This window comes from Penicillium verhagenii, assembly GCF_028828195.1.
Source record: "Penicillium verhagenii strain IBT 33310 chromosome Unknown utg000007l_segment0_segment0, whole genome shotgun sequence".
Lineage (NCBI taxonomy): Eukaryota > Fungi > Ascomycota > Eurotiomycetes > Eurotiales > Aspergillaceae > Penicillium > Penicillium verhagenii.
The window spans coordinates 1,846,359-1,869,597 of record NW_026643171.1 but is presented as its reverse complement, the minus strand read 5'-3'; the positions used below and the strand labels follow the sequence as shown (position 1 = coordinate 1,869,597).

The 23,239-nt window shown below is 48.7% G+C and overlaps 10 protein-coding genes across 10 annotated transcripts; 5 read left to right on the top strand and 5 right to left on the bottom strand.

The window, feature by feature from the left end:
- Positions 1-58: 58 nt before the first annotated feature.
- On the bottom strand, positions 59-1,007 carry N7466_007384 (uncharacterized protein; the record flags this gene model as incomplete). The annotated part of the gene is made up of 2 exons (XM_057166773.1): positions 59-451; positions 609-1,007. 2 exons carry the CDS (start codon positions 1,005-1,007, stop codon positions 59-61), a joined length of 792 nt encoding a protein of 263 aa, XP_057019814.1.
- A 1,227-nt stretch (positions 1,008-2,234) lies between these two features.
- N7466_007383 (c-type cytochrome) lies at positions 2,235-3,190 on the top strand (the record flags this gene model as incomplete). The annotated part of the gene is made up of 4 exons (XM_057166772.1): positions 2,235-2,262; positions 2,737-2,927; positions 2,998-3,092; positions 3,166-3,190. The coding sequence occupies 4 exons, from the start codon at positions 2,235-2,237 to the stop codon at positions 3,188-3,190; spliced, it is 339 nt and encodes a 112-aa protein (XP_057019813.1).
- A 1,055-nt stretch (positions 3,191-4,245) lies between these two features.
- N7466_007382 (uncharacterized protein) lies at positions 4,246-6,244 on the top strand (the record flags this gene model as incomplete). The annotated part of the gene is made up of 2 exons (XM_057166771.1): positions 4,246-4,807; positions 4,914-6,244. 2 exons carry the CDS (start codon positions 4,246-4,248, stop codon positions 6,242-6,244), a joined length of 1,893 nt encoding a protein of 630 aa, XP_057019812.1.
- Positions 6,245-8,710: 2,466 nt separating this feature from the next.
- On the top strand, positions 8,711-9,713 carry N7466_007381 (uncharacterized protein; the record flags this gene model as incomplete). The annotated part of the gene is made up of 2 exons (XM_057166770.1): positions 8,711-8,783; positions 8,854-9,713. 2 exons carry the CDS (start codon positions 8,711-8,713, stop codon positions 9,711-9,713), a joined length of 933 nt encoding a protein of 310 aa, XP_057019811.1.
- A 448-nt stretch (positions 9,714-10,161) lies between these two features.
- On the bottom strand, positions 10,162-11,173 carry N7466_007380 (uncharacterized protein; the record flags this gene model as incomplete). The annotated part of the gene is made up of 2 exons (XM_057166769.1): positions 10,162-10,615; positions 10,749-11,173. The coding sequence occupies 2 exons, from the start codon at positions 11,171-11,173 to the stop codon at positions 10,162-10,164; spliced, it is 879 nt and encodes a 292-aa protein (XP_057019810.1).
- A 2,642-nt stretch (positions 11,174-13,815) lies between these two features.
- Positions 13,816-14,646, top strand: N7466_007379 (uncharacterized protein; the record flags this gene model as incomplete). The annotated part of the gene is made up of 1 exon (XM_057166768.1): positions 13,816-14,646. One exon carries the CDS (start codon positions 13,816-13,818, stop codon positions 14,644-14,646), a length of 831 nt encoding a protein of 276 aa, XP_057019809.1.
- Positions 14,647-15,095: 449 nt separating this feature from the next.
- On the bottom strand, positions 15,096-16,742 carry N7466_007378 (class I SAM-dependent methyltransferase; the record flags this gene model as incomplete). The annotated part of the gene is made up of 8 exons (XM_057166767.1): positions 15,096-15,183; positions 15,268-15,696; positions 15,795-15,981; positions 16,048-16,073; positions 16,126-16,236; positions 16,298-16,369; positions 16,597-16,649; positions 16,719-16,742. The coding sequence occupies 8 exons, from the start codon at positions 16,740-16,742 to the stop codon at positions 15,096-15,098; spliced, it is 990 nt and encodes a 329-aa protein (XP_057019808.1).
- Positions 16,743-17,969: 1,227 nt separating this feature from the next.
- On the bottom strand, positions 17,970-18,327 carry N7466_007377 (uncharacterized protein; the record flags this gene model as incomplete). The annotated part of the gene is made up of 2 exons (XM_057166766.1): positions 17,970-18,188; positions 18,301-18,327. The coding sequence occupies 2 exons, from the start codon at positions 18,325-18,327 to the stop codon at positions 17,970-17,972; spliced, it is 246 nt and encodes an 81-aa protein (XP_057019807.1).
- An 870-nt stretch (positions 18,328-19,197) lies between these two features.
- Positions 19,198-21,210, bottom strand: N7466_007376 (arginyltransferase; the record flags this gene model as incomplete). Its single annotated transcript, XM_057166765.1, has 9 exons — positions 19,198-19,323; positions 19,391-19,656; positions 19,745-19,810; positions 19,864-19,961; positions 20,011-20,415; positions 20,517-20,702; positions 20,767-20,842; positions 20,937-20,981; positions 21,156-21,210. 9 exons carry the CDS (start codon positions 21,208-21,210, stop codon positions 19,198-19,200), a joined length of 1,323 nt encoding a protein of 440 aa, XP_057019806.1.
- A 1,334-nt stretch (positions 21,211-22,544) lies between these two features.
- N7466_007375 (NUDIX hydrolase) lies at positions 22,545-23,131 on the top strand (the record flags this gene model as incomplete). Its single annotated transcript, XM_057166764.1, has 2 exons — positions 22,545-22,593; positions 22,704-23,131. The coding sequence occupies 2 exons, from the start codon at positions 22,545-22,547 to the stop codon at positions 23,129-23,131; spliced, it is 477 nt and encodes a 158-aa protein (XP_057019805.1).
- Positions 23,132-23,239: the final 108 nt, after the last annotated feature.

Genomic DNA, 23,239 nt, shown 5'->3' with positions numbered 1-23,239 from the left:
AATGATAAGCAGACCTTAACCAACCCCTTCCAATCTACGCCATAGAAAAGAAGAAGCCTTACCAGATTCCAAGCCACTTCTTAACAGGCTTCTTGTTTCCCTCGAAGTCCACGTACTCGCCCTGCGCAGGGGCAGCATCAACAGCAATAGGACTCTGATCATCAACAACAGCAGCCTGCTGCCCCTCCTTCTCCTCCTCAGCAGCCTCCTCAAGCCCATGCGCAATGCGGTACTGTCTCCGCTTCTCAGCATCCTCGATCCGGGCGTGGCGCTTCTCGCGCACACGCATAGACTCGTGCTGCACGTGCATGCGGTAGATGCTCAGGGCTTGCGAAATGGTGTCGAAGGGGCTTGTGAAAAGACTCGACCAGGAGGGAAGAAGATGTGCGAAGGGAGACGTAGCTTTGAAGTTTGTGGTGAAGGTGAATGTGGCGAGGGTGGTAAGGATGCTCTGCGATTTACATGGTTAGTTCAGCTGGAATACACCGAAATACATCTGTCTCATGGAGCAGATTTCAATTGGGGCAAGGAAGACAAGCTCGATAGCTATAGCTCCGGGAAGACAAGCAATAAAAACCAAAGCAAAGACAAACAAACAACCCACTTACCATCGCAATCCAGACATGAATCCACCGACTCGTCAAGAACTTGAACATAACCGTCCCCTCCGGCGGGAACATAGTCGGGTACTGCTTCTTGTTCTGCGCCTCGCGCTCCGCGGCCGTCAAACTCGGTCCATAGTTGACCGGTTGTCCGGCCGGTGTGCGCGCGACCGGGGTAACCAGACGCTGGGGGTGCGATGGCGGACGGAACTTGTCCGGCTTTTCGAGGATGCGACTCTTCCTTGTCTCGGGCTTCTTGTTCATGCGAGAGACCGCGCTGGTGGTGGAGAAGCTGCGGGGGCTGGAATTGGAGTTTAGGCTCCGGTGCTGGTGTTGGAGGGTGCGGAGGGTCCGGGCGCTGGGGAGGCCTCGGGGGAGGAGGAAGTGGGGGATTGGAGTCGGCATTGTGAGGCCGCACACCAGATGGATTATGCTATTTGGCGTGTATAGCTAGGCGCTAGGTTGCGTATAGCTTCGGGGGTGTTGAAGTTGGCGGGTGTTTTTTTCCCGAACGGGAGATTTTCATGTCACGTGAGTAACCGCCTATGATAATCATATTTTCTATGGATTTTCTGGAATACTGTGTTAGGAAGGCATTGTACCAGCACTTCGGGCCGGAGGGACCTGCAGGTCGGTCACATTGTGCCGAGAAAGAAGAATCGTTTGATCTACGACCTACATATTTGATTTTCTGGGCATGGTACTACTGTATGCACATGTACATTAATATGCTTCTTGTGTCTCAGGCCTCGGTATTGTGAAAGTTTCGCAACTATGCTGACTCGGAGTACAAAGTACCAAGTTACTATGATGTGGGTGGCTCTCCACATTGCTTTGCTTGTGGTCAAGACTCGACGTGTATCCGGTCCACAAGAATTCCGTTGTGCCGGGCGACTCAATCGATTAACCGACTGCAGTCCCACTTTACCCACGCCTGTGTCTGTTCAAAGCTCCACAGTGACCGGGTCAAATTCGGTGCCGTGGAGTCTGGACGAATAATAGCGGGTGCATTTCGCAGCCCCAGTGGACCGGGGAGAAAGGCCATCCCCCAGTCTTTCAAGGGAGGGAAAGGAGTAATGTAGCCTCCCCCCAACAAGGATGTATGTATAATCTAGAAAGTAAGGTCAAAATTTCTCTGGGAGTAAATGATCAAAGTATTAGGATAAATTCGCTTTATGAAGAGCCTCAAAGAGCCAAAAATAACGGTCGGCTTTGGGGCGGATGATGAGGGATGAGATCATGGTGGTAAAATAGGTGGCGGGTGGAATTCTCTAGCCACAGCCAGTGTCTTTGTTCTAGAAGAGTTGAATGATTGCAACAAAAGAACCCATGACATATTTGAACCAGACCTGAAGTTCGTTATTGCCATTGAGCCGGGAACTGGACCATGGGGACAAATGATGAGGGTGGTGAGTTCACCGAGACGATGAAGAGCAATCCCGGTTGCGCCCGTCTCGCTGAATTAGCAAAACGCTGATTGGTGGATGCGCGGATCACGGGAGCCGACGGGCTCCAGGTACAAAATCGCAAGAAAATCTTGCTTTTGTTTCTCCCGATTTTCTTACAATTCTTTTTTGTACAGCTACACCTCTTTTCCAACCCTTTCTTTAATTTCACATAAAATCATTCAAAATGGGCAAGGAAGCTTCTTTCGCTCCCGGTAAGCTACTACCCTGACTTTCCATCCCTACCAGCACTGGAATCGGTTGCATCAGGGAAGGGAAAAAAGTTATGCGCGAGAGAGGACGAAAAGGGAGAGGATGAGAGTGATTGAACAGCGGCTCGCGAATATCAATTCCAGCATGCGACGCCTGTCCTTCACGAGAACACGTCGGCCTTCGCTTCATTGTCAATTGCGAGACCCCGTCAACTCTCACCTCTTTACCATGACACTCTCACTCGACAACAACAAAACTTCCCAATCTGCATAGCAACAGCTGCTACTGCACCACAACAAACCCTGCCTCCGATTCCAGATGCCTTGTTGCGTTTTGGTATTGCTATGTCGACTGGAAAATGTGCCCTGCACGTCGACGGTACTGTACATGTGTGAGACTGAAATCGCCGGGGCTCGCTGGAAACTATTCCAAAGACACGAAGCACAAGACCTAGGCTAACGATACCTTGTCTTCAGGTGACTCCGCCAAGGGTGCCAAGCTTTTCCAGACTCGTTGTGCTCAGTGCCACAGCGTCGAGGCCGAGGGTGCCAACAAGGTCGGCCCCAAGCTCCACGGTCTCTTCGGCCGCCAGTCCGGCCAGGTCGATGGCTACTCCTACACCGATGCCAACAAGCAGGCTGGTGTTCACTGGAACGAGGACACTCTGGTGAGTCTGACCTTAACTCTTGGGACGTTATTGTGACCATTTCTGTTTACTAACCACACTCGCGCTATAGTTCAAGTACCTCGAGAACCCCAAGAAGTTCATTCCCGGTACCAAGATGGCCTTCGGTGGCCTGAAGAAGGGCAAGGAACGCAACGACCTCATCACGTACGTCATTTTAGCCCCCTATATACCCTGTTCGATCTGTTTGAGCAACACGAGACTAACAAGCACGTCACAGTTACCTCAAGGAGTCCACCGCATAAACGATTTGACGTTCTTTTCTTAATTCTTACGGCCATTTCATTTCGTTCTCTCACACCCCGTCTCTTGGAAATCATAGACGTCTGGTGATTGGTTTTTTAGCGCCGTGGGCTGATTTTCCGGACATCCGAGGGATAGGGCTTGTAATTTTATCTGAGTTTACCATGGTTGACCCGCAATAGATTTGGATTTAAATCTCTTCTCACGTCTGTGCATGTGCATTGTAGCTGTGACTTGCTTAGTATATACTACATGCTAGTACTGCAGGTACTATCTGCAATATTGGGGAAAGAACTCGGGGAGAGAGTCTCTTGAATCAAGAAAGGGGGTGGCCAAAAGGACCAAAAAAGGAATGGACGCATATGGATCTGATATGATACATTTGTTACAATTCATCCCTGCTGTCATGGTACAGTACAGTATTGGTGGAGATGTTTCAGAGTTCTGAACTGAAATCGATTGGGCGGCAATGGGCGGTCAGGCACAAGTCCAAGTACTCCCCAGGTTGTTTTTACATGTGAGTATCAGCCAACTGGTACCTGTTCGGTACTTGACAAGACATCATGATACGATTGATCGACCTTGTGGCCTTCACCTGACTCGGATTGGTCCAGCCTCCCCCTGCAAAGGTGAGGAGTTCACTCCCGCATTGCTCTTCGAGGCGCATTTCTTCTTTCCCTGAAGTGAACCACCTTTATCCCATGGTGTTTCCCATCTTATCGTGATCCTGTCTCATATTTTAACTCATATCTACTGCATCTTCTCCGCAGCTACAATACATTTCCGTTTCCAATAACCTACCGCTGTCCCGCATCGCATTCTGTCGCATCGCACTCGCTTGCCGCGCGGGGTCGATTGCCTCTCGGCCTTTTCCAACTTACTCTCTGATCCAATCTCTCCGTATCAGCGCATGAGATCTGATCCCGGCGCTTCTACTAACCTCTCTACCCCCAGCAATCCCACCTAGTAAACAACAAATCGCAGGACGTCGCTTTGCGCTGCGTCCTTGCGACAGAAACCCGACTTGAAGCGCCTATCACCTTGGACGCCGTCCGCCATGTTGGACGAGCTAGACAATGTCTTCGACGACCATCCGTCGTTGGATGCGTCGCTCGAAGACTTTGAGAATCACAGCAATGCGCACCGCTCTCCGCTGTTCGGCATGCCCTCACAGCACTCGGGCTTTCGATCCGAGGAATCCGACGATGAGGTCGAGGAAGGACCGGGCGCAACCGAGCGCTGGTCGCCACCCGGCGTGCCTGGCGTGCGCCGACAGGACTATGTCCGCAGTAGTGGCTGGTACCGTCATCAACCCTATCAGCGCAAAAGCAATTTAAATGAGCGTCTAGAGCTGCGACCAACTATGGGCCTGAGCATATCGCCGTCGCTGTCGCGTGAAGCGAGCCCACAGTATGAGGATGCGCTCGAGGACCCGAGCAAGGGCAAGTCAAATGATAACACTGATCCGGCTGATCTCACGGCCGCAGCCAACGTGCCTCTCCCGGTGGGTGCAGGAACCCCACAGACCGGACGATCCCCAAGCCCCTGCCTACCGCAGACCAAAGCGGCGCATACCCATGCCGAGGAGGAGGGGACGGGCTTTGGACCGGAGAATCTCAGTAATTGTAGGCACTGCCTGGATCTCGGCGTCAGATGCTTTTTGGTTGTATGATCTTATCTACAGACATGGAAAGACTAACTTGTTCTTTGCGCATTGTCTTGAAGATATCCGTTTTGCAGTGCGCGCTGAAGTCCAGCATCGTGAACCCATTGCAGCCCTTTGCAGCTACATGCGCAACAAGTTCGATCGCATTACCAGCACCAAATCCAATACCACGCTGTCGATCGTGGTCTTCTTGCTTTCCATTGCATTCATGCGTGCCTTGTTCCTGCCGGGTCTGCCACAGGCCATCCCGGATTTGGTGAAACTTTCTGGATTTGCGCGATCATTTGAGCCGCTGATCTACTATTCGGAAAACGGAGTTCAGCAAATAGGTACCCTGCAAGAGACAGGTGTGGCCGTCTGGGATCTGAGCGAGTCGGTGCGCGGGACCAACATGACCAGCGCGCCTATCATCGTGGGCCAGCTCGATGAACTATCAGATTCCCTCAAGTCGCTCTCCCTAGAGCTGACTCGATTCTTTGCGAATGTTGACTCGGATATCGACTCAATTCTGATTGTAATGGACTGGGCCAAACGAGAACTCGAAACGCTTTCCGCCCAACCGCCTAGCACCCTACCGACAATTGTCTTCGATAACGTTCACAACATGTTATCCCGCCTCGGTGCCTTGGAACGTACCGGCGAGGTCTCAGACGGCAGTGTCTCAGCAACAACGACAACCACCGCATTCGGTCACGTCGTTATGGCGGTCCTAGGCCCAACATCAGCCCAGCGCACCCGCGCCACCATCACGCGCACATTCACCGAGTTCCTATCCGTATTAGAAGAGTCCATCAACAGCGAACTTACTCACTCCACCGCCCTCTTCGCCCTCTTCGAGTCAATCGACCGCCAATTCCTCAACTTACAACGCACCGTGGTGCGCGAGTCCGACGCCCAAGAGCGCGCCGAGGGCGAAATGCTTAGTTCCCTCTGGACCCGCGTCCTCGGCCCGGACGCAGTCGCCGTCCGCAAATACGAAAAGAACAAACGTCTCCTTGCCAACGTTCGCAGCCGAACCGTTGCAAATAAACATCTCCTCGTCGACCACCGTGGTCGTCTGCTGACATTAAAGGTCAACTTGGAGACTCTGCGGCGGAAGCTGGTGAGTCCGCTCGTGCGCCGCAACGACTCTGTCAGCTTCATGGGCGTGGACGGCAGTTCGGCCGGTGCTGCTAGCTCCGGTGCTGCAGGTCGCATGCTTGGACCCGTTGAATCTGTCATTGAAGGCCAGATTCGGGGTTTGGAGGGGACATACGATTACCTGCGGTCTGTCCGTGAACGACAGAAAGCAAAGCTTATGGAGATGGTGTATGGCGCTGGCCGAAAGCCGTCCCGATCCATGTTTGGCGAGGTAGATGGACAGGATGACCTTGGTATTGATGGGCAATAGCCAGCCTGCGAGTGAGCGAGCAAACCCGGCTCAGCTCAGCTCAGCTCAGCTCAGATCAGATTCGTCTAAACAAACTCCTCCCCCCATTTTTACCTTTCGAGCACGCACCTGACTTATCACTCCCCCCAATAACTTTCCTCTCCATTCTCGCCCTTTCCCCAGAACAAGGGCTTGGATCGTTCTCAGCATGGATCTGGTGTCATTTTTGTTTGTTCTTGTCACATGTATTTCGGCGTTTATGGCTTTCCTTTCCGCTGGGTCGATTATTATGGAGTCGCCTAATGGCCAGTGCTCTGCAGCGACGATGAAATCGGATAACTACGGCGTTTTCCCGGTCTTGGCCTCCGCTGATCTGTCTCTTTCGGCGCAATCACGATATTTACGGCGAATCGGGAGGACGGAAGGCGTGTGCAAGACAAAAGGGATAGATACACGGATGGTGGCACATATTGTCTTTAAGCTTTTTGTATTTCTTTTCCTCTCCTTATTTCCTCTCTTCTTCTTGTTGTCTTTTGATAGGGCTTTGCTAGCATCAGGAATGCACCAAATACGTACTAAATCCAAATTTGAGCTGTTCAGATTAGACCTTCAACTTTTAACCCTCAAATCAAGAAGGTGCAGGTAAACATCTGCCCATTGTCGAAGTTATCTACTACTCCAGTAGTATCGACCTAATGAATATTTGAACATTACATAGTACATACTACTACACATTGCCTGGCTTTCCAATGGAACATCAGTCCCATTGGCCCCCCCCTCACACAAAGTTCTAAATTCTACCCCTTCAACGTTCCATCCGGAACAATATCCAATCTTCACACGTGCGGATTGTTGAACCCACGTCTAGATGGAATGCGAACAAGATCGCGTCTCTGTATGAAGATTCAACCAACGGCTAGCCAAAATCTCATCCGCATATGTCCAGGTGGGTGTGTCCAAGCACCATCCCAGACAGTCTTGATCGCAAGGAGGCAAAATTCCAGACGCAACTAAACCAACATGATTCCAAAGTTGGATATGGTCACACGGTATGGCAATGGATCAAGGAATCAATTGGAAAAGCCTTTTTTTTCCCTTTCGCCCTTTACCTTTTGATCAATTGCTAGGTACTTTCTAATTGTCCGAAATGTTTCCAAGGCTCTAAGGTTTCGCTGACAGTTGAAACCGTGAAATATGAAATATGTAACGTTGAGCATCCGGTGATCCCCCGGATTGCCCCAGGCTTACTCCCCGTCCTTTTCGCGGATGTTTATCCCTCAACGTTCACGGTTGGCTTATTCTGCATTTTTGCTATGTTGTCGACTTTCAGGGGCAAATGGCGTAACAAGCTTCTCGGCGAAATGGGATTGGTACGAGCTGCAAGTGATGATCTTACGTGGCTTGGGCTATGAGTGAAATTTAGAATCTGACTGTCGTTCTCGTGGATACTAGGTTCTATACGAGAAATATCTTCCGTATAGAATGGACACGGCTTCTTGTGGCCGTCGTGATTGGGCGGGTTATCCCCAGACCAGCTCTGGAGAAAGCCAGAAAGATTCTCGCCAAAGAATCTTGGAATGTTCTTTTTTCGGCCACTTTCGCTTTTCTAGGTAGTTATATCCGTTCTTTAACTTTGAACTCCTTGACTTGATTCCCTATTATCTCCGAGCGGGGGAAAGAACAACATATCCTTGCATCAGACTATCTTGATGAGACAGCAAGTAGACAAAAAAAGCCAAAGTGTAGTCAGCCGCAATGTCACAAACAAACCTCCGAGTCAAACAAGAGATACCTCTCAATTAGAATCAGACATCTGGAAATTACAGCTCTAAACCAACTACCGGGCTGCAATGCAGCAAACCGGACCGCCAAAGCCGGTGTTGAAAACCCGACTCGATATCCATATGTACGCCATATGCCCCCACCCCTTGCATCCTAGCCCTCGACGATCCCGCCACAATTTTCCGCAACCCTAGGAAGAATAAGCATACGCGGCCTGGAGCAATATTGGATATACCCTCATAGGTATCAGGGGCCGAAAGGAAAAGAAGAAAAAAAAAGCCCCTCGCCCTCAAAAGTCAATTCCAGGGCTGGTGGCGATCATCGCGTGATTCTGATTCCTTAGAATTTGACTTTGTATAGCTGGGGATGGATAGGTGGATCACATTTTCCAGGTCATTTATCCAGTAGCTTTGGCGTACAGGTTGGAATGACAGCAGCATGCAAAGCTGCGGGCGTTCGTCAGCTAGCGTGCGATGGCTTCCTGGCTTGCAGATTTGGAGCTTCGATTATAGAAGCTGACGACGACTGAGACATTTTTGATATACTCCATGGCGTCGACGAGGTTGTGCGCGAGTTATAAAAGGTGCTGAATGCCCAGCGGGAAGAAGAGATATCCAGCATCAGCAACATCAACAACAACAGCAGCAGCAGCATCCTCACTACCAAAGCCTCTTTCAAGAATCATTGTCTGATTCCATTTGCAAGATGAAGTTCTCTGTCATCCTCTCGGCCTTGATGGTCACTGGTATGGTTGGCGCTGCGCCAATCGCCCAGCCTGGTAAGTGACCCCAATCTTTTCAAGATCCCTATACAGATGACATGGAGAACTGTCACTGACACGCCCACAGCATCCAACGGCATCGAAAAGCCTGGTCCCACTCAGCCTCACCAACAGGACGGAGGACACCCACAGGGAGGTCGTCCCAAGCGCGAGGTCGATTCCAAGGTCTCTCACCCGCCTCCTCAGTCCCCACACAATGACCACCCTAAGCGCGAGGTGGCCGCTACTGAGGACCACAAGCACGATGATAAGCCTCATCACGATGACAAGCCCCACGGCGACCACCCCAAGCGTGAGGTCTCCACTGCTGATGACCACAAGCACGATGATAAGCCTCACCACGATGACAAGCCCCACGGCGATCACCCTAAGCGTGAGGTGACTACTTCCGAAGACCACAAGCACGATGACAAGCCTCGTCATGATGACAAGCCCCACGGCGACCACCCCAAGCGTGAAGTAAAGAATACCGAGGACCACAAGCACGATGACAAGCCTCACCACGATGATAAGCCCCATGGTGACCACCCTAAGCGTGAGGTCTCCACTACTGAGGACCACAAGCACGACGATAAGCCTCACCACGATGACAAGCCTCACGGTGACCACCCTAAGCGTGAGGTCTCCACTACTGAGGACCACAAGCACGACGATAAGCCTCACCACGATGACAAGCCCCATGGGGATCACCCCAAGCGCGAAGTGGAGAGTGCCGAGGACCACAAGCACGACGATAAGCCTCACCACGACGACAAGCCCCATGGAGATCACCCCAAGCGTGAGGTCTCCACTACCGAGGACCACAAGCACGACGACAAGCCTCACCACGACGACAAGCCCCACGGTGACCACCCTAAGCGCGAAGTAGAGAGTGCCGAGGACCGCAAGCACGATGACAAGCCCCAGAAGGGTCACGGCGGTCACTAAGCTCAAGACATTGCAAAATACCCTTTGCTTCTTCCCCGAGGATGAAGGGCCCAATGTTTGAAGTTCACGAGGGAAACGACGAGAGACGTTCTCAACTTTTGATGAATGGATGAGCTAGAGGGAGGGTAATATGGCGTGAAAGGAAAGCTTGGAAGAATGGTATCTTTTGGTAACATGTGAGATTTATTGGCTTCCAGCACGGATGATTCAATTATAGTTGTGAACGAAGTTCGAGGAAAGCAATTGAGCTCCGTTTAATTCCACTTCCAGATATTTGTTTCCTTCGGTCTTCGAATCTTGAACTGCCCTAGGTATGCCGGCAGGGGCTTTCGTAAAGAAATGGCTGAGTCTCTGAATAGAACGAAAAAGAAGATAATTTGAAAAGAGTCGAATCTTTCATAAATGTATTAGGTGAGAGTATATGAAGCGAACATGTTCGTCCGAGAATTTAAAGAAAGAAAAAAGGAGCTCTGAGCCTAGAAGCGTGGCTGGAGGCTGTCGCCGAAGTAGCACCAGAGGTAGACCGAACCGGCGAGGCAGTTGTCGCCGCAGTCGACGTTGCGGTCGTCGACTCACCAGCGACTGCCGTGCTAGTGGAGCCAGCCGAAGGGGTAGTCTCAGCGTTCTCCGTCTTCGTCGAAGCCGCGCTCGAACTAGCGGAGCTAGCAGAGCTCACGGCGCTTCCACCGTCGCCGCACTTAACCACCGTGTCCCAACCGCCGGCAAACGTATCCTCCCAGTAAGACGACTGGTTACCCAGAGCAAAGTAGTCAAAGATATACGCCGAGCCAGGCTGCTCGTGAGCGTTTTGGAAGAACTTGATGGCGCAGTCGTCGCTGCATGGGAACTCGGTCCTAGCCCAGTCCTCGCTGGCGGGGTAAGTCAAGAAACAGTAATCGGAACTGCGAGAAGATCAGCAAATGTACCCAGCATCCATTCTCCATGCATGATGCATGATATATCCCGGCTCTTGAGCAAACCACCAGGTACCGTAATCTAAACCGAAAAAGAACAGAAAAGAAAAGAAAAGCTCACCCGCTCGTAGCACAGCCCTGGGCGTACTTATACTGGAAGACCTCGCCCACGGTAGCGACAGAAGCCTGATAGATGTACTTATTCCCGCTCGCAAGCCCGGCTAGATCGCCAGACTGGTCGCAAGCAGCGTTGACATTCTTGACATACTCCGTCAAGGAATCGCTGCATGTTGAGGTGCACATGGCCTGCAAGTCGGAGGATTGCGGGTCGAAGTCGGGGTCCATGGAGGCCACGAGCTCGAGGAGAGTGTTGTCGCAGTCGATATCGGCGCTGTAGGCATCCTTGCAAGCCTGCGACGTAGTGTCGGCCAAGTCCTTGGTTGTGTAGTCCCAGCTGGGGCCGGAGGTGTCGAGGCTGAAGGAGGCGGTAGCCTGGCCCAGCGCAGCGGACAGGGCCAAGAGGCGAAATATGGAGGCGGAGGCCATTTTTTGGAGAGTTTGAAAAGGGTAGTAAAGACAGTTGAGGGGGATTTATTCAATATTCCCAATAGTAAGAAATGAGAGGCGAAAATATACCTACCAGACCCGGGGTAGACGGCAGGCTATAAATACACAGAGCAGACATGTTAGAGTTCGCAAGTTCAGGCACAAGCGAGGTTTTTTCAACATGCTTAGTCCCGATCTGGAATATGGAGCCGTGGCCATTGGAATTTAGATGAGCTTTTTCAGGGGGATTTTGAGCCTCAAGACCCACGTGGAATAAATGAAGTTTGATGTGTGGTTAAATTAGCTAAAATGTGGATGCAATTGGTGGCCTTGCTTCTAAGGAAATTGAGGTTGACATTAACCGCCGACCCTTTGATATCCAGGAATCACAAAAGCTGCATAATGCTCGACTTCTGCAGGATCGTTTTGTGTGGAAATCGGAAGTCCCCGGCAATTTTTGAAGATTCTAAGCTTTTAAAGCTAATGGGACGAGGTCCCACTTATTCAAGGAGCCACAAGACCCTGAAGTCTGGACCCTGAAACCCGAGACCCCTACTGGGTTTATGTGCTCAGCATGCCAAGTCATAACTAACTAGTTGGTTACAAAGAAATGATTGATGGAAAATGACTTGGGGCAAGACATCCGGAAGGAAAAAGGGGCAATTTAAAGGGCACTTGAAGAAAGCCAGCGTTGCCCTTCGTACCCGATATGTCTTGGAATACGAACGCCACCAAAAAAAAAAAAAAAAAGAAAGAAAACTTGATATTTCGGGAACTTGAGGACTTGACTGTACGCAATAATAGGAAAGATTTAAACAGTTTTATACATATGAACTAACTGGTTAACATACATTATGAGTTGACTCAAGAAGAAAGAGTCTATTTAATAAGGCAACTAGCACTGAAAAGAGAATAAAGAAAGAGAATAAAGAAAGAGGAATACTAAGAGGAACTTACTAGGCATATAATACGTGAAGTATATGATCCCTGGTAAGCCTGCCCTTTATTATATGTGTTCATGCATTTGGGTGGAATTTACTATGATACGCGCGCTTTAAGACCACCCTATCCACCCCGGTCTTGTACTACGTATGCAAAATTTGAAGTACGTGTTTAGTATGTATTTAGGTGGAATTTGCTATAATACGCGCGCTTTAAGGCCACCCTATCCACCCCGATCTCGTGATATTGAACTACGTGTGTAATATTTGAAGTACGTGATCCATCCCTAGTGAGCCTGCCCTTTATTGTACGTGTTTAGTATATATGTAGGTGGTATTTACTGTGATACGCGCGCTTTGAGGCCACCCTATCAACCCTGATCTCGTGATATTGAACTACGTGTGTAATATTTGAAGTACGTGATCTATCCCTAGTGAGCCTGCCCTTTATTGTACGTGTTTAGTATACATGTAGGTGGTATTTACTGTGATACGCGCGCTTTTAGGCCACCCTATCCACCCCGATCTCGTGATATTGAACTACGTGTGTAATATTTGAAGTACGTGATCTATCCCTAGTGAGCCTGCCCTTTATTGTACGTGTTTAGTATACATGTAGGTGGTATTTACTGTGATACACGCGCTTTTAGGCCACCCTATCCACCCTGATCTTATGATATTGAACTACGTGTATAATATTTGAAGTACGTGATCCATCCCTAGTGAGCCTGCCCTTTATTGTATGTGTTTAGTATGTATTTAGGCAGAATTTGCTGTGATACGCGCGCTTTGAGGCCACCCTATCAACCCTGATCTTGTGTTATCAGACTACGTGTGCAATATTTGAAGTACGTGATCTACCCCTGGTGAGCCTGCCCTCTATTGTACGTGTTCATGCATTTGGGTGGGATTTGCTGCGACACGTGCGCTTTTGGGCCACCCTATGATTATCCATCCTGATGGTGTTATACTAGCTGAATGGCATACTAAGTTTGACCTGGCATGTCAAAGCTGATGGTAAGAATCCCTCAAAAATCAAGTATAAGCCCTACATGTAAAGACTGGTAGCGAAAAAAGCGAAGTCCACGCCTTGAGAGCTAGGGTGCAAAGTGTTAGGCAACACGCGAAAAGAAATGGGATGAAAAATCCTAATGCGAATCACCGAGTAGAGAGAGCCGAGGTCATCTAATCATGTTTCGAGTTCTGTCGCGATACTGGTAATCATAGTACTCAGGTTACTTATCCAAAGACCCCGAACTGACAATGTCAAAATACTAGTAGTAATATTTTTCTTATTCTTTCCAAGATTATTTAGTTGCACATGTACCCACCAGTTGACGTGATATGTTCGGTACGAAGTAGCATTATGAAGTAGCATTATGACGAGAGCCAGGTATAAAAAGGTGGAACGCTGCTTCAAAGTTTTGGAACCGATCTTGAAAAGGAAAAGTACAGGACAGAGGAAGACACCGGTTCAAATGTTACATATGCTTCGAGTACCCGTGGAATAAATATACATAATGTTCAAATGTTTCCTATTACGGTGCGGTTCTACGTACCATAGATGAAAGACTCTTACTGCATGATTAAATCTTCCATTATTATCATCACAACTTCAAAAACCTTTCCTTCCAGTTCATACGCGGTTGTTTTCGGCATCATCATCTTCCAATAAAACACTACTGCCAACAAGTCGACAATATGGCCAGCGAGGTTTGGTATGACAAGGACTACTCATACGTTAAAGAACCCTGGATCGGCTTCAGACATGAAGGTGATAAGAAAAGTGGTATGCTCCTGAAAAATGCAAAGTTGTACGTTGCTTTAATCGAAGCCGAAACAGCTCTCCGTACATCCGTCCAACGCGAGGAGTATATCAAGCATTCTATTCGAGCCTCAGAAGAGGGATCGAGCGAACCCAGTCCTGTTCCTACCACCGAGAGGCAAAGAGAGCTCCTAAAGATACAAGAAAAATTACCCATTCTCCAACAAACACTTTACGAGGCGGAATGGGCTTTCCCTCACAGTATCAGAACCAGGTATCGTTCAGTCACAAAGGATCCAAGCTGGTATCTTAGATCGGAGCTGGTCAATTACTGCGTTAAGAAGGGTGGATGTTGTAGTCGGGAATGTGGGTGCTGCGAAAAGCGTCAATTTTCCTCAGAGAGAAACTTTGGCGTTGGTCATTGCACGTCTTATTGTGCTTGTTGTGATGTCGCTAGAGGAGGTGAGATCACCGACGAGTGCAGGAAGTCTATGGAGGAATCCTTCACGCGCATGCTTAAGAGTGACGAACCAGGGTTTCTGGGGTTGATGTTACTGGCTTACTTTACAGTCCAGTTCAAGGTTAAGCCCAAAGTCGAAGATAAAAAGGTTCAAGATAAGGAAAGTGACACAAAAGAAAGCGATGCAAAAGAAGCTTGCATCAAAGTTGAGGCCAGAGAGCTGGATGCTGAAAGTTCCAGATCCGGCAAGAAGGCGGGCTCAAAGCGCAGTCCATTCTCTAAGATATTCCATTCCCGCAACATTTGAAGCCTACAATTGCTTCAAGTGTCTGAAATGGACCGCGTGACCAACCGATTTCACATCTCTTTTCCTTTTGCTTTCTTCTTTTTCAAATTTTTCTTTCCCGGATTCTTCTCTTAATACCTGAACTCTTCTACGCCTCTTATCAATAGCTACCTGGTTTTACAATTTGTATTCAAATGTTAGCATAGGGGTGGAAAGTCTTGCTAGTCAGAATATCACACACATTGCTGTTCAATGTTTTCCAAGAACCGGTCAAGATTTGCATATATCCATGGTGAAAGTACATACTAGAAAACAATTGCAAAATATTACATACGAGTATAGCGTATACATACTAAATGTGCACGCAGAAATAATTTCAGGAAAATTGTCCAACACATTCTTCCTCCGACGATGACCTGCAGCGGAGAAAACCACCATCCACCAAGCCGTTCCTCATCAAGTCTTCAATTCTACGGCGACGGCTCCCGTTTGATCGGTGTGTCAAGTACTTGCTTCTTTATCTCATCCTCTCTGGGCTTCCTAGCCCAGATTCGTCGTCTAAGCACGGAAATAAAATCAGCCACCAACAAAAACAAACAACAAACGACGTTTTAGTCCTGGTTCATAGAGAAGAAAACTCACCCATATTGATAGCCATGGAAGGCAGGATTCTTTAATTCTGACCGCGTTTTGGCCAAGAATACTTGTACCTCTTCTGGTGACCAGGGAGTAGGTAGTCCAAACGTGGTAAGTAGCCACATACAATAACCCTCCAATCCAGTGGCCCAATGCTGGTTGTGAAGAAGACCGAGCTCCTTGAGGACCGGATCTCTCGCCCACGGTCCAACGGGAACTTTGTAAACCTTCTCCTGGATTTCAACAAAGCCAGCCCTCTCCAAGCTGGATCGCATCTTATCTTGGACCTGGAAGGGACGCCCGGCTCGTTCGCTAACAGGGTGCCAGATATCCGCCCATTGGCTGAGAATGGTATCCTGCGGTAAGGATTTATCGTCGCTGAAGACTTGAATGTTGAACTCGAATTGTTCGATCCAGCCGCCCGGTTCGAGGTTTCTAAAAGGAAGGAAGAAAGAAAGTGGTATCAGCCAGACCGGTTGAGCTGAGAAGTGAGGGGGCGGCAGGAGGAAGTTGCAACTTGAACTTGAACTTACTCGTAGCAGTTGTTATACAGTGTAGCCCATCCGTCCCAGTCAAATGACCCTAGCATATGGCGCAGATAAATGAGATCAAACTTATCGGTCCATGTCCATGGTTGAAGTAGGTCGTCCACCTCGAAGACGCAATTTGGGGGGATCCAAGTATCAGGGGGTGGGTAGAGATCTACGCCACGAACGGTCGCTGATATGGGATTAGTGACGGATCCAAGGAATCAGATCCGCAACATGAGATGAGATGAGGGCTTACCATCGGGGTACATGTCGGCCATATCGCTGAAATAACGTTAATCAAGATTCTCGTGAGATAAGAGGTAATGGAGCTTACATTGCCCAGCTTCCCTTTCCGGTCCCGACATCAAGAACATGTTTAGGCTTAACCAGGGCTCGGTGAAGCGGGTTGTTCCTATGATAATCGAGCAAAAGGAATATAATATGTCTGCGATCATGTTCCATCAGCAAAATGGCCCAAATTTGGAAATCAAGGAGATAAAAGATACCCGGTCTCATAGGCTTCAAATTGCAGTTCATCGGATGGTGACCAGTAGTCTTCAGACTTCAACGACTGATATCTGGTTGTGGTGTTAGTAAGGTCATGTTGGAAGATAACTGTATAGGTTGAGGATGATGACCCGTCCAGGGGCGATATATGATAGGTTTAATAGATTAGACATACCTTCGACCATTAGAAACGCGACCCCTGGCAACTTCGGAGGCAAGGGATGTGGTATCACTTTTTCCCCGGTGACGGTGGTCAGATCAAAGAAGGTTATGGTTTTTCTAGAAGAGGCCCACTCACGATTTCCAATCATCCTCCCCATACGCCTTTTCCATCGTATAGAAATCCGGATCCTATCGGTTGAAAGTCAGTTCCAAAGGCTTTTCCCCCTATACGGGAGCGCTCGCGGCTGTCCGACGTACGATATCAATAGTATCTGAATGCATGGCTGCGACAGTGGAGAAGAATTGCAGAAGAAAAAGGTGTCAGGGGAAAGTCGTAGAGTAAGTTCTCAAGTTGTTTTGATGAGGGGCTGTGGAGCGTACGGGCCCTTTTATTCAGGCCGATCCGAGCCCTTGTACACATGGCAGATGCGCAAAGTGGAGACACCGCCACCATATGACGCGACGGATACTTTTTCCTAGCTTTGTCCAGGGTTTCCCGCAAAGCTGATTAGCTATAAAAGACGTTGAGAGATAAGGATTGACTAGCAGTTCCCTCTGGAATTTTCGAAGAACATTTCCTCGGGGGGCTGGCATTGAGCATTGTGGCCCCAGAATCCCGTTTTTTTTTCGCGGGTTGTGGCCTCGGATGCTCATTCCAGCCGTTCCGCCATGACTCGGTACAGAAACAAAAGTCTGACCCGCCAATCCGGCGCTACTGTGCCTGTCAAATCAGAATTATGCAGGACTTGCAGGTCTTGCAGGTCTTGAAGAATCCAAGCCCCCGCACATACACGGGACAGTGGCCTATTTCGATGGGGGCTGCAGAATCATTACGTTGGTGTTCGCATTAGCCCCAATCCCGGGATTGAATATCATCCCGTTTTATTGGTCCAAGCCATAAGTCCAACTCCATAAAACGTACAAATTCACTCCCTAGCAGCCATCTAGGCCGGTCAGATGACCAATCTTTAATAACTGGCCTTCTATCTTTTGATTGTCTGACTCTTGATTGGCTTGGAAAATGGGGAAAGAAAAGTACGAGGCCCTAAGAAGGCTGCCTACATGATCCCCCGAGCAGCTGGACTAATGCACCTAAAAGATGTTTGTTACCTTTGTACATTTGTATATTTCATAAGTACTACGAGTGTACACAAGTAAGAAAAAAAAATAACTGACAGTAAAGAGAGGGAGAAAAAATAAAAAAAAATAAACAAAATCGCATTGCATGATCATAATTCATAAATCGCCCTCAAAATCCCAACAATCCGACCAGTCGGACTGTAAGAATCAATGCCCATACTACTAGTTATGTACTCCAGATGCATAATCCAAAATCCAATGCAACCCTAGCATCACCTGACCTGCAGACAAACCAGGAATCTTTCCTGCATCTAGAAAACTCAACATTAGCCATTAAACATTGAAATTCCAAATCATCATGATCACCATCTGGGAGAGTATCCTTACTCCAAGCACTTGAGAGTCAAGACGACCCAACATGAGCAAATTCTACTCCTCAACTCGAATATAGCTTTGGCGTCTGAAAAACTTCCGATTCCCACTTTCCGACCTGGATCTTCCGATCGGATATCGGACTTTCCGTTGGCGTTCGCCTGGTCCTCCGCTAATTAAACCGTCCGTTTCATCGTCGAATTCAACATCGTTATATTGTTCGTATTCGAAAGCGACAAGGACCTGAGGCCTGTCATCGGGCCTGCCTCGGTTGAACTATGCAGTTGTTAGTAGCCATCCAGTCCAGTAAAATGTGTGCTGAAAATCCGCGATATCGAACCCGAAGTATACCTGGGTATACCCGTCTTTGTAGGTAAATAATACATACCATTCGCAAAGCTGCAGCTACAAACATTTTCCAGGTTTGTCGGGAATCCCGGGTGTGATTGATAGATCCAAATGTTAACGTGGGGTATTTTTCTGCTGATGAACCAAATGTTGGAAAATAGCAGTGGATAAAATAGAATAACGAGGATAGCGAGAAGTCTTTTTATTTTAATTTGAAAGAAAACGTTGAGACTTGCCTTGGATTTCTACGTACTAATATTTAGTAGCGTTCCCAAAAGCCAGGGCGCTTGCTGAAACCCTTCCCGTTTGGGAAGGGGGTTTGGTTCTTTTGACCGCAGCTCTTGATTCGACGACCAGCCATTTTGAATGGAGCAGGAATGGGGTTAGCTCCTTGCCCTTTTTGGTCCTAATATTAGATTTTTCTGGAAAGAGCCACTTCCTGAGTCGGCAAGATCCGGATTGGGATTCTGATTGGGGGCTGAGGATCTGCACTAGGCCTGTGACGAATCATCGGCGCTAAAATGAGCTAAAAACATATACATGAGATCGGAAGTGGGTAAATACGACTGCGTCTACATGGTCTGTGGGATCGAGCGTTTGGGAGCGCGGTTTCTGCAGACGAATTATACGAAAAATCCAGTTTCATGTGCTGGGATCCTTGCTCCACGCTTGGGGTTGGAAGGAATAGTTCCAACTTCCGAGGTTGCGTCGCCCTGGTCCTGATTTTCTTTTTATAGGGATTTCCTCATTCTTCTATTTCTTGACTTACTTTCAGCGCTGAGGCTCGCTGATCTATAAGCTACCGCCGGTGGTCGAGACTTTTGCCTCTAGATTTTGTTGAAAATAATCAACTATAGTAGATCGATCTTCGGCCGTGGCGATTTCTCGTGATTGAGCGTGGTAAATTCATGCCTCGGCTCTGATGGTTGACTTTGGGTTAGTCGAATAGCACCACTGCGCTGTTTTTTACGATGGACGGGCCCAGAGCCGCTGCCAATTCGGAGATGATCCCCCTCAGCGATTGGGGGCTATCCATGGGCATGTCCTCCCAGCCGACAAGGTCCTAAAAGAAGTCAGGGAATCGATTCTACCATAACGAGTAGAATGCAAGTTGGGGGCCCGAGACTTACACTCATCTGCACAAATGTCCCATGGTATAGGAGATACCAGTTTTCCAGCTTCAGCGCTTTTGTTTCGGCCAGAGTGAGGACGCCTGGCATATTTAGAGCGAAAAGGGAAAGGTCTTCTTCGCTGACGTCGGGATCCGTCGAAGGGGTAGACTTTGCGTCGTCGATGGTATCGGTGGACCGGTCTCGCGAAAGAGAAACATAAGGACGCTTGTCCAGCTTTTCGGTCAGTTCACCGTCCAATGGATCCCAAGCGTAGGACTCCGGATCTGCTCAAGAGTGATATTAGTAACTGCAATAGGTCATCTGGCAATTGCGGCCAGTCGGTTCCCTCATTCAAATTAATCCATTGCTTACCAAGAATATACTGTGGGCGATAATTTCCCTTGTATCGCATCTTCTGGCAAGTGTGGATATAGTACCCTGATGTCACTGTCAGAAATAGCAACCAAAATATTTATAGGAACTGAACTAACCCATGTAATAGTAGGGGTAGTTATGCTCGATTGAAAAGGCGATTTCCCGCAGAGCGCTCAGTTTTCCAAATTCCCACTGCTCGTATTCGGGGTCATAGCTACTGAGGGTCAGTGCATTCCGTGCCGAGAAGGTTCAACATCACTCACAAGACATAGACTGAGCTCACGCCGCTCGGAACAAGGTCCAGCACCGCAACGGCAATCAACTTTCCATCCAAGCGATAACACTGATGCCACGAGCCGAGTTTCTTTTCCGATTCATTACTTTTGGTGACGGTAGCAGGCGATCGTTTGATTCCCGCACACAGGAAGTTCTTGAAATCTTTCGTTTTCCAGCGAGAGACATCTTCACGATGGACCGTCGTCTGGTACTTGAGGAACAGATCGAATTTTGCCTGAGAAACCGAGTCGCCCTCGATGTTGACCTCAAAACGATGGGCGGGCTCTAGCGCCCGTTTTGTGGCAGGGTCAATGGGCCGCTTTAAGTTGCTGTATTCGGCCTCGTGGACCGCGGAGAGCAAATCAAAGTTACACTTGCGATGTTTCTTCTCCCTGTATGGATCATCAGCTAGGATGCTTTATGCGCACCAACCAGAGAGGAAAGGAAAGGAAAGAAAAGAAAAAGGTAAAAGCAAAACAAAACAAAAACATACTCTCGAGAACGGGGGCACAGATTGGCGATCTTGCGCATATACTCTGGCCCCAAGATGAATTTGTTCCAACGGTTGATCGCCTTGCGCTGATCACGGCGGGGGCGGAAATCAGATGCTTCCAGTCTCAAGGTGTAGTGAGGACAACAGGATCGCTGGAGGTTCTGTTTGTAGTAAAGGGTTCCCGATCTAGGAGATCGTGAGTCATTGCAATGAATAAAAAAGGGGGCCGAAGGCTATCTCCATGACATACCGTCTCCATCCTCGATCAATAAGTTCCCCATAGTGCTCAGGCCGCACGGCTACAGAGCTGGTGTAATATGATGCGCCTGGAACATGACGTGTCAGGACTCAGGCCGTGGTGGATAAACAGGAAATTCAAATTAATTAAAAGAAAAAAAAAAGAAATAGAGAATGACCTACTTCCATCACTTGATTTACAGTAGCCACAAGAGTTTCGTTGATAGCCTGGTCATTACCTGATTAGTAGATTTTTTTTGACGTGTGTGATGGAGGGGGATTGACAGCCCCTCTGCCAATGTTGCCTCCCCCCGAACCCGTAGTCCTTAGGGCCAGTGGAAGCGCCACGGGGTAACAATGGCCTACCTCAGTGGTTCGTTCCAGGGGCAAAGTGGGACGTACCTAAGGGCCGAAAGAGCGACAGCTGTCGCGCGCGTTCGGCGTCAACGGGCTCCATTTTGGTACAGAGTCCTTCTAGGCTTTCGGGTTGGTTGGCGGTCCCGGCGGAAGCAAGAAATATCTAAGATGCAAGCTGCAGGCAAACAAACCCAAGTGGATCGTGGCAAAAGGACTGTAGGATGCGTGGGTTGTCTTAGGCTTAGGAGAGAATGAAAGGGGGAGGGGAAATGGAAGTTGTCAAAGAGATGATTTTTGGCGGTGGGTGATTGACTCCTTATGTTCTGCAAAGTGGAAGGTATTCTAGGTTAAAAATGTTTATTTCTTATTTTTGTATCTATTGAAAGCGACGTATCCAATTACTTCATTTATGTTACGAATGAGATTTTCTAAAGTCTCAGATCGTTAAACGTGCCCGGTTACCAGATCGGCGGGGATGTATTGAATCGCTCCGAATTGCCTGGTACTCGGTACCGGAGTTTAGGGTCTGGTACCCGAGAAGTATGAAGCCCCAGGGCTTCTTGATGCATTTCGCTTTTTTTTTTTCTTCAGGTTCCTGATTCCAGGAGTGAAAGCAAAACCAGGAAATATCTTCCATGTCTATCTTCTAGTTCTATTAGTCTTATGAGGTCATATTCAAAAGTGTGTTGGCCTATACTATAGTAGAACCCCAGATCACATGACGTGCTAGTATACAAAAAAAAAAGCAACGTAGAAAAAAAGAAAAAAGAAAGCCACCAAAGCAAAGAAAAAAAAAAGAAAACATTTGATATCAAATCCACCTAGTAAAGGCAATGCAATTGAACAGAAAATCAATTGTAAAATGGTCGTACCGTAACTAATTAGTCAGTCCAGGAGCAGTTTCCGGATTGCGCCGCCGGTTCCTCTGCCCCTCCATTGCCCACTCACCATTCATTTGCCCTTCTAATTCTAACTCTCCCCCCCCCATTTCTCTCAAGACCCTTTTCTAACGACCATGCCTCTTTGTACTCCTTTATCTTGGGTCCCGTCGCCTACGGGAATGAATGGGAAGACTTAATTCTTTTACTCTGCTCTCACTTTCTCCCCCGCATTTTTTTGGGGAAAAAATAAAATAAAAATTTCCTTCCCCGACCGCCCTCAGGACCGTTGTACGCCGGCCCGCCTCAACGATTGGGAAAGCTTCTCTTGAATTCGCTCCCCCGACGACCTCCCAGGCTCCGCGGGAGCTTGAAGCTTGCAATCCAAGCATTTCCCCTCGCCCCCCCTGGACCGAATTCCTTCTCTCCTCCATCTACGTGTCTCCTTGGTCCATTTCACTCTTTTTTTGCTGTTCCTTCACCGGCATCACCAAGAACGAAAAAAAAAACCACTCCATCCTCGGTTCACCGGATCGGGAAATTGTTGCGCATTACAATGGCTCAAAATCGTTCTATGGAAGCCCGTACGGGGCGAAAGAACCAACGTGAGTACCTTCCCTAGTCCACATACCGCATGGGGCAAATTTCGCCCCATCTTTTCTTTTTTTTTTTCTTGGCAACGGGTTCCGATTGCTGACATCCCATTGCGTCACAGGCTACGGTTCTAAAGGCGAACGCCTCGTCGCTGGTGTCGTCCCCCTCTCAAATGACAAGTCCAGAGTCCTCATGATTCAGTCCCAAGGCCCCGGTGGTTGGGTCCTCCCCAAGGGCGGCTGGGAAACCGATGAGTCAACGGCATCACAGGCTGCCTGTCGTGAGGCCTGGGAAGAAGCCGGTGTCATCTGTACCGTGCAGCGGGATCTGGGACTAATCCCCGACATGCGACCAAACACCCTCCTAACTTCCAATGCGCCCAAGGCTTCCTACCAATTCTTCGAAGTCACGGTTGAAAGAGAAGAGGCCGACTGGCCTGAGAGGCATAAGCGCCAACGCAAATGGGTTACCTATGCCCAGGCTGCAACTGCGTTGGCCAATCGACCTGAGTTGTTGGAAGCTCTAAACCGCAGCTCCTTACAGCGGTAGTTCATGACCGCTCGTACATATTGTGCAAATACTACACCTTCCCCCCTACCCCTCATACATGGACACTCGTGTGCACCGTGATTTGCTCTGTTCCAATGATGACTCGAC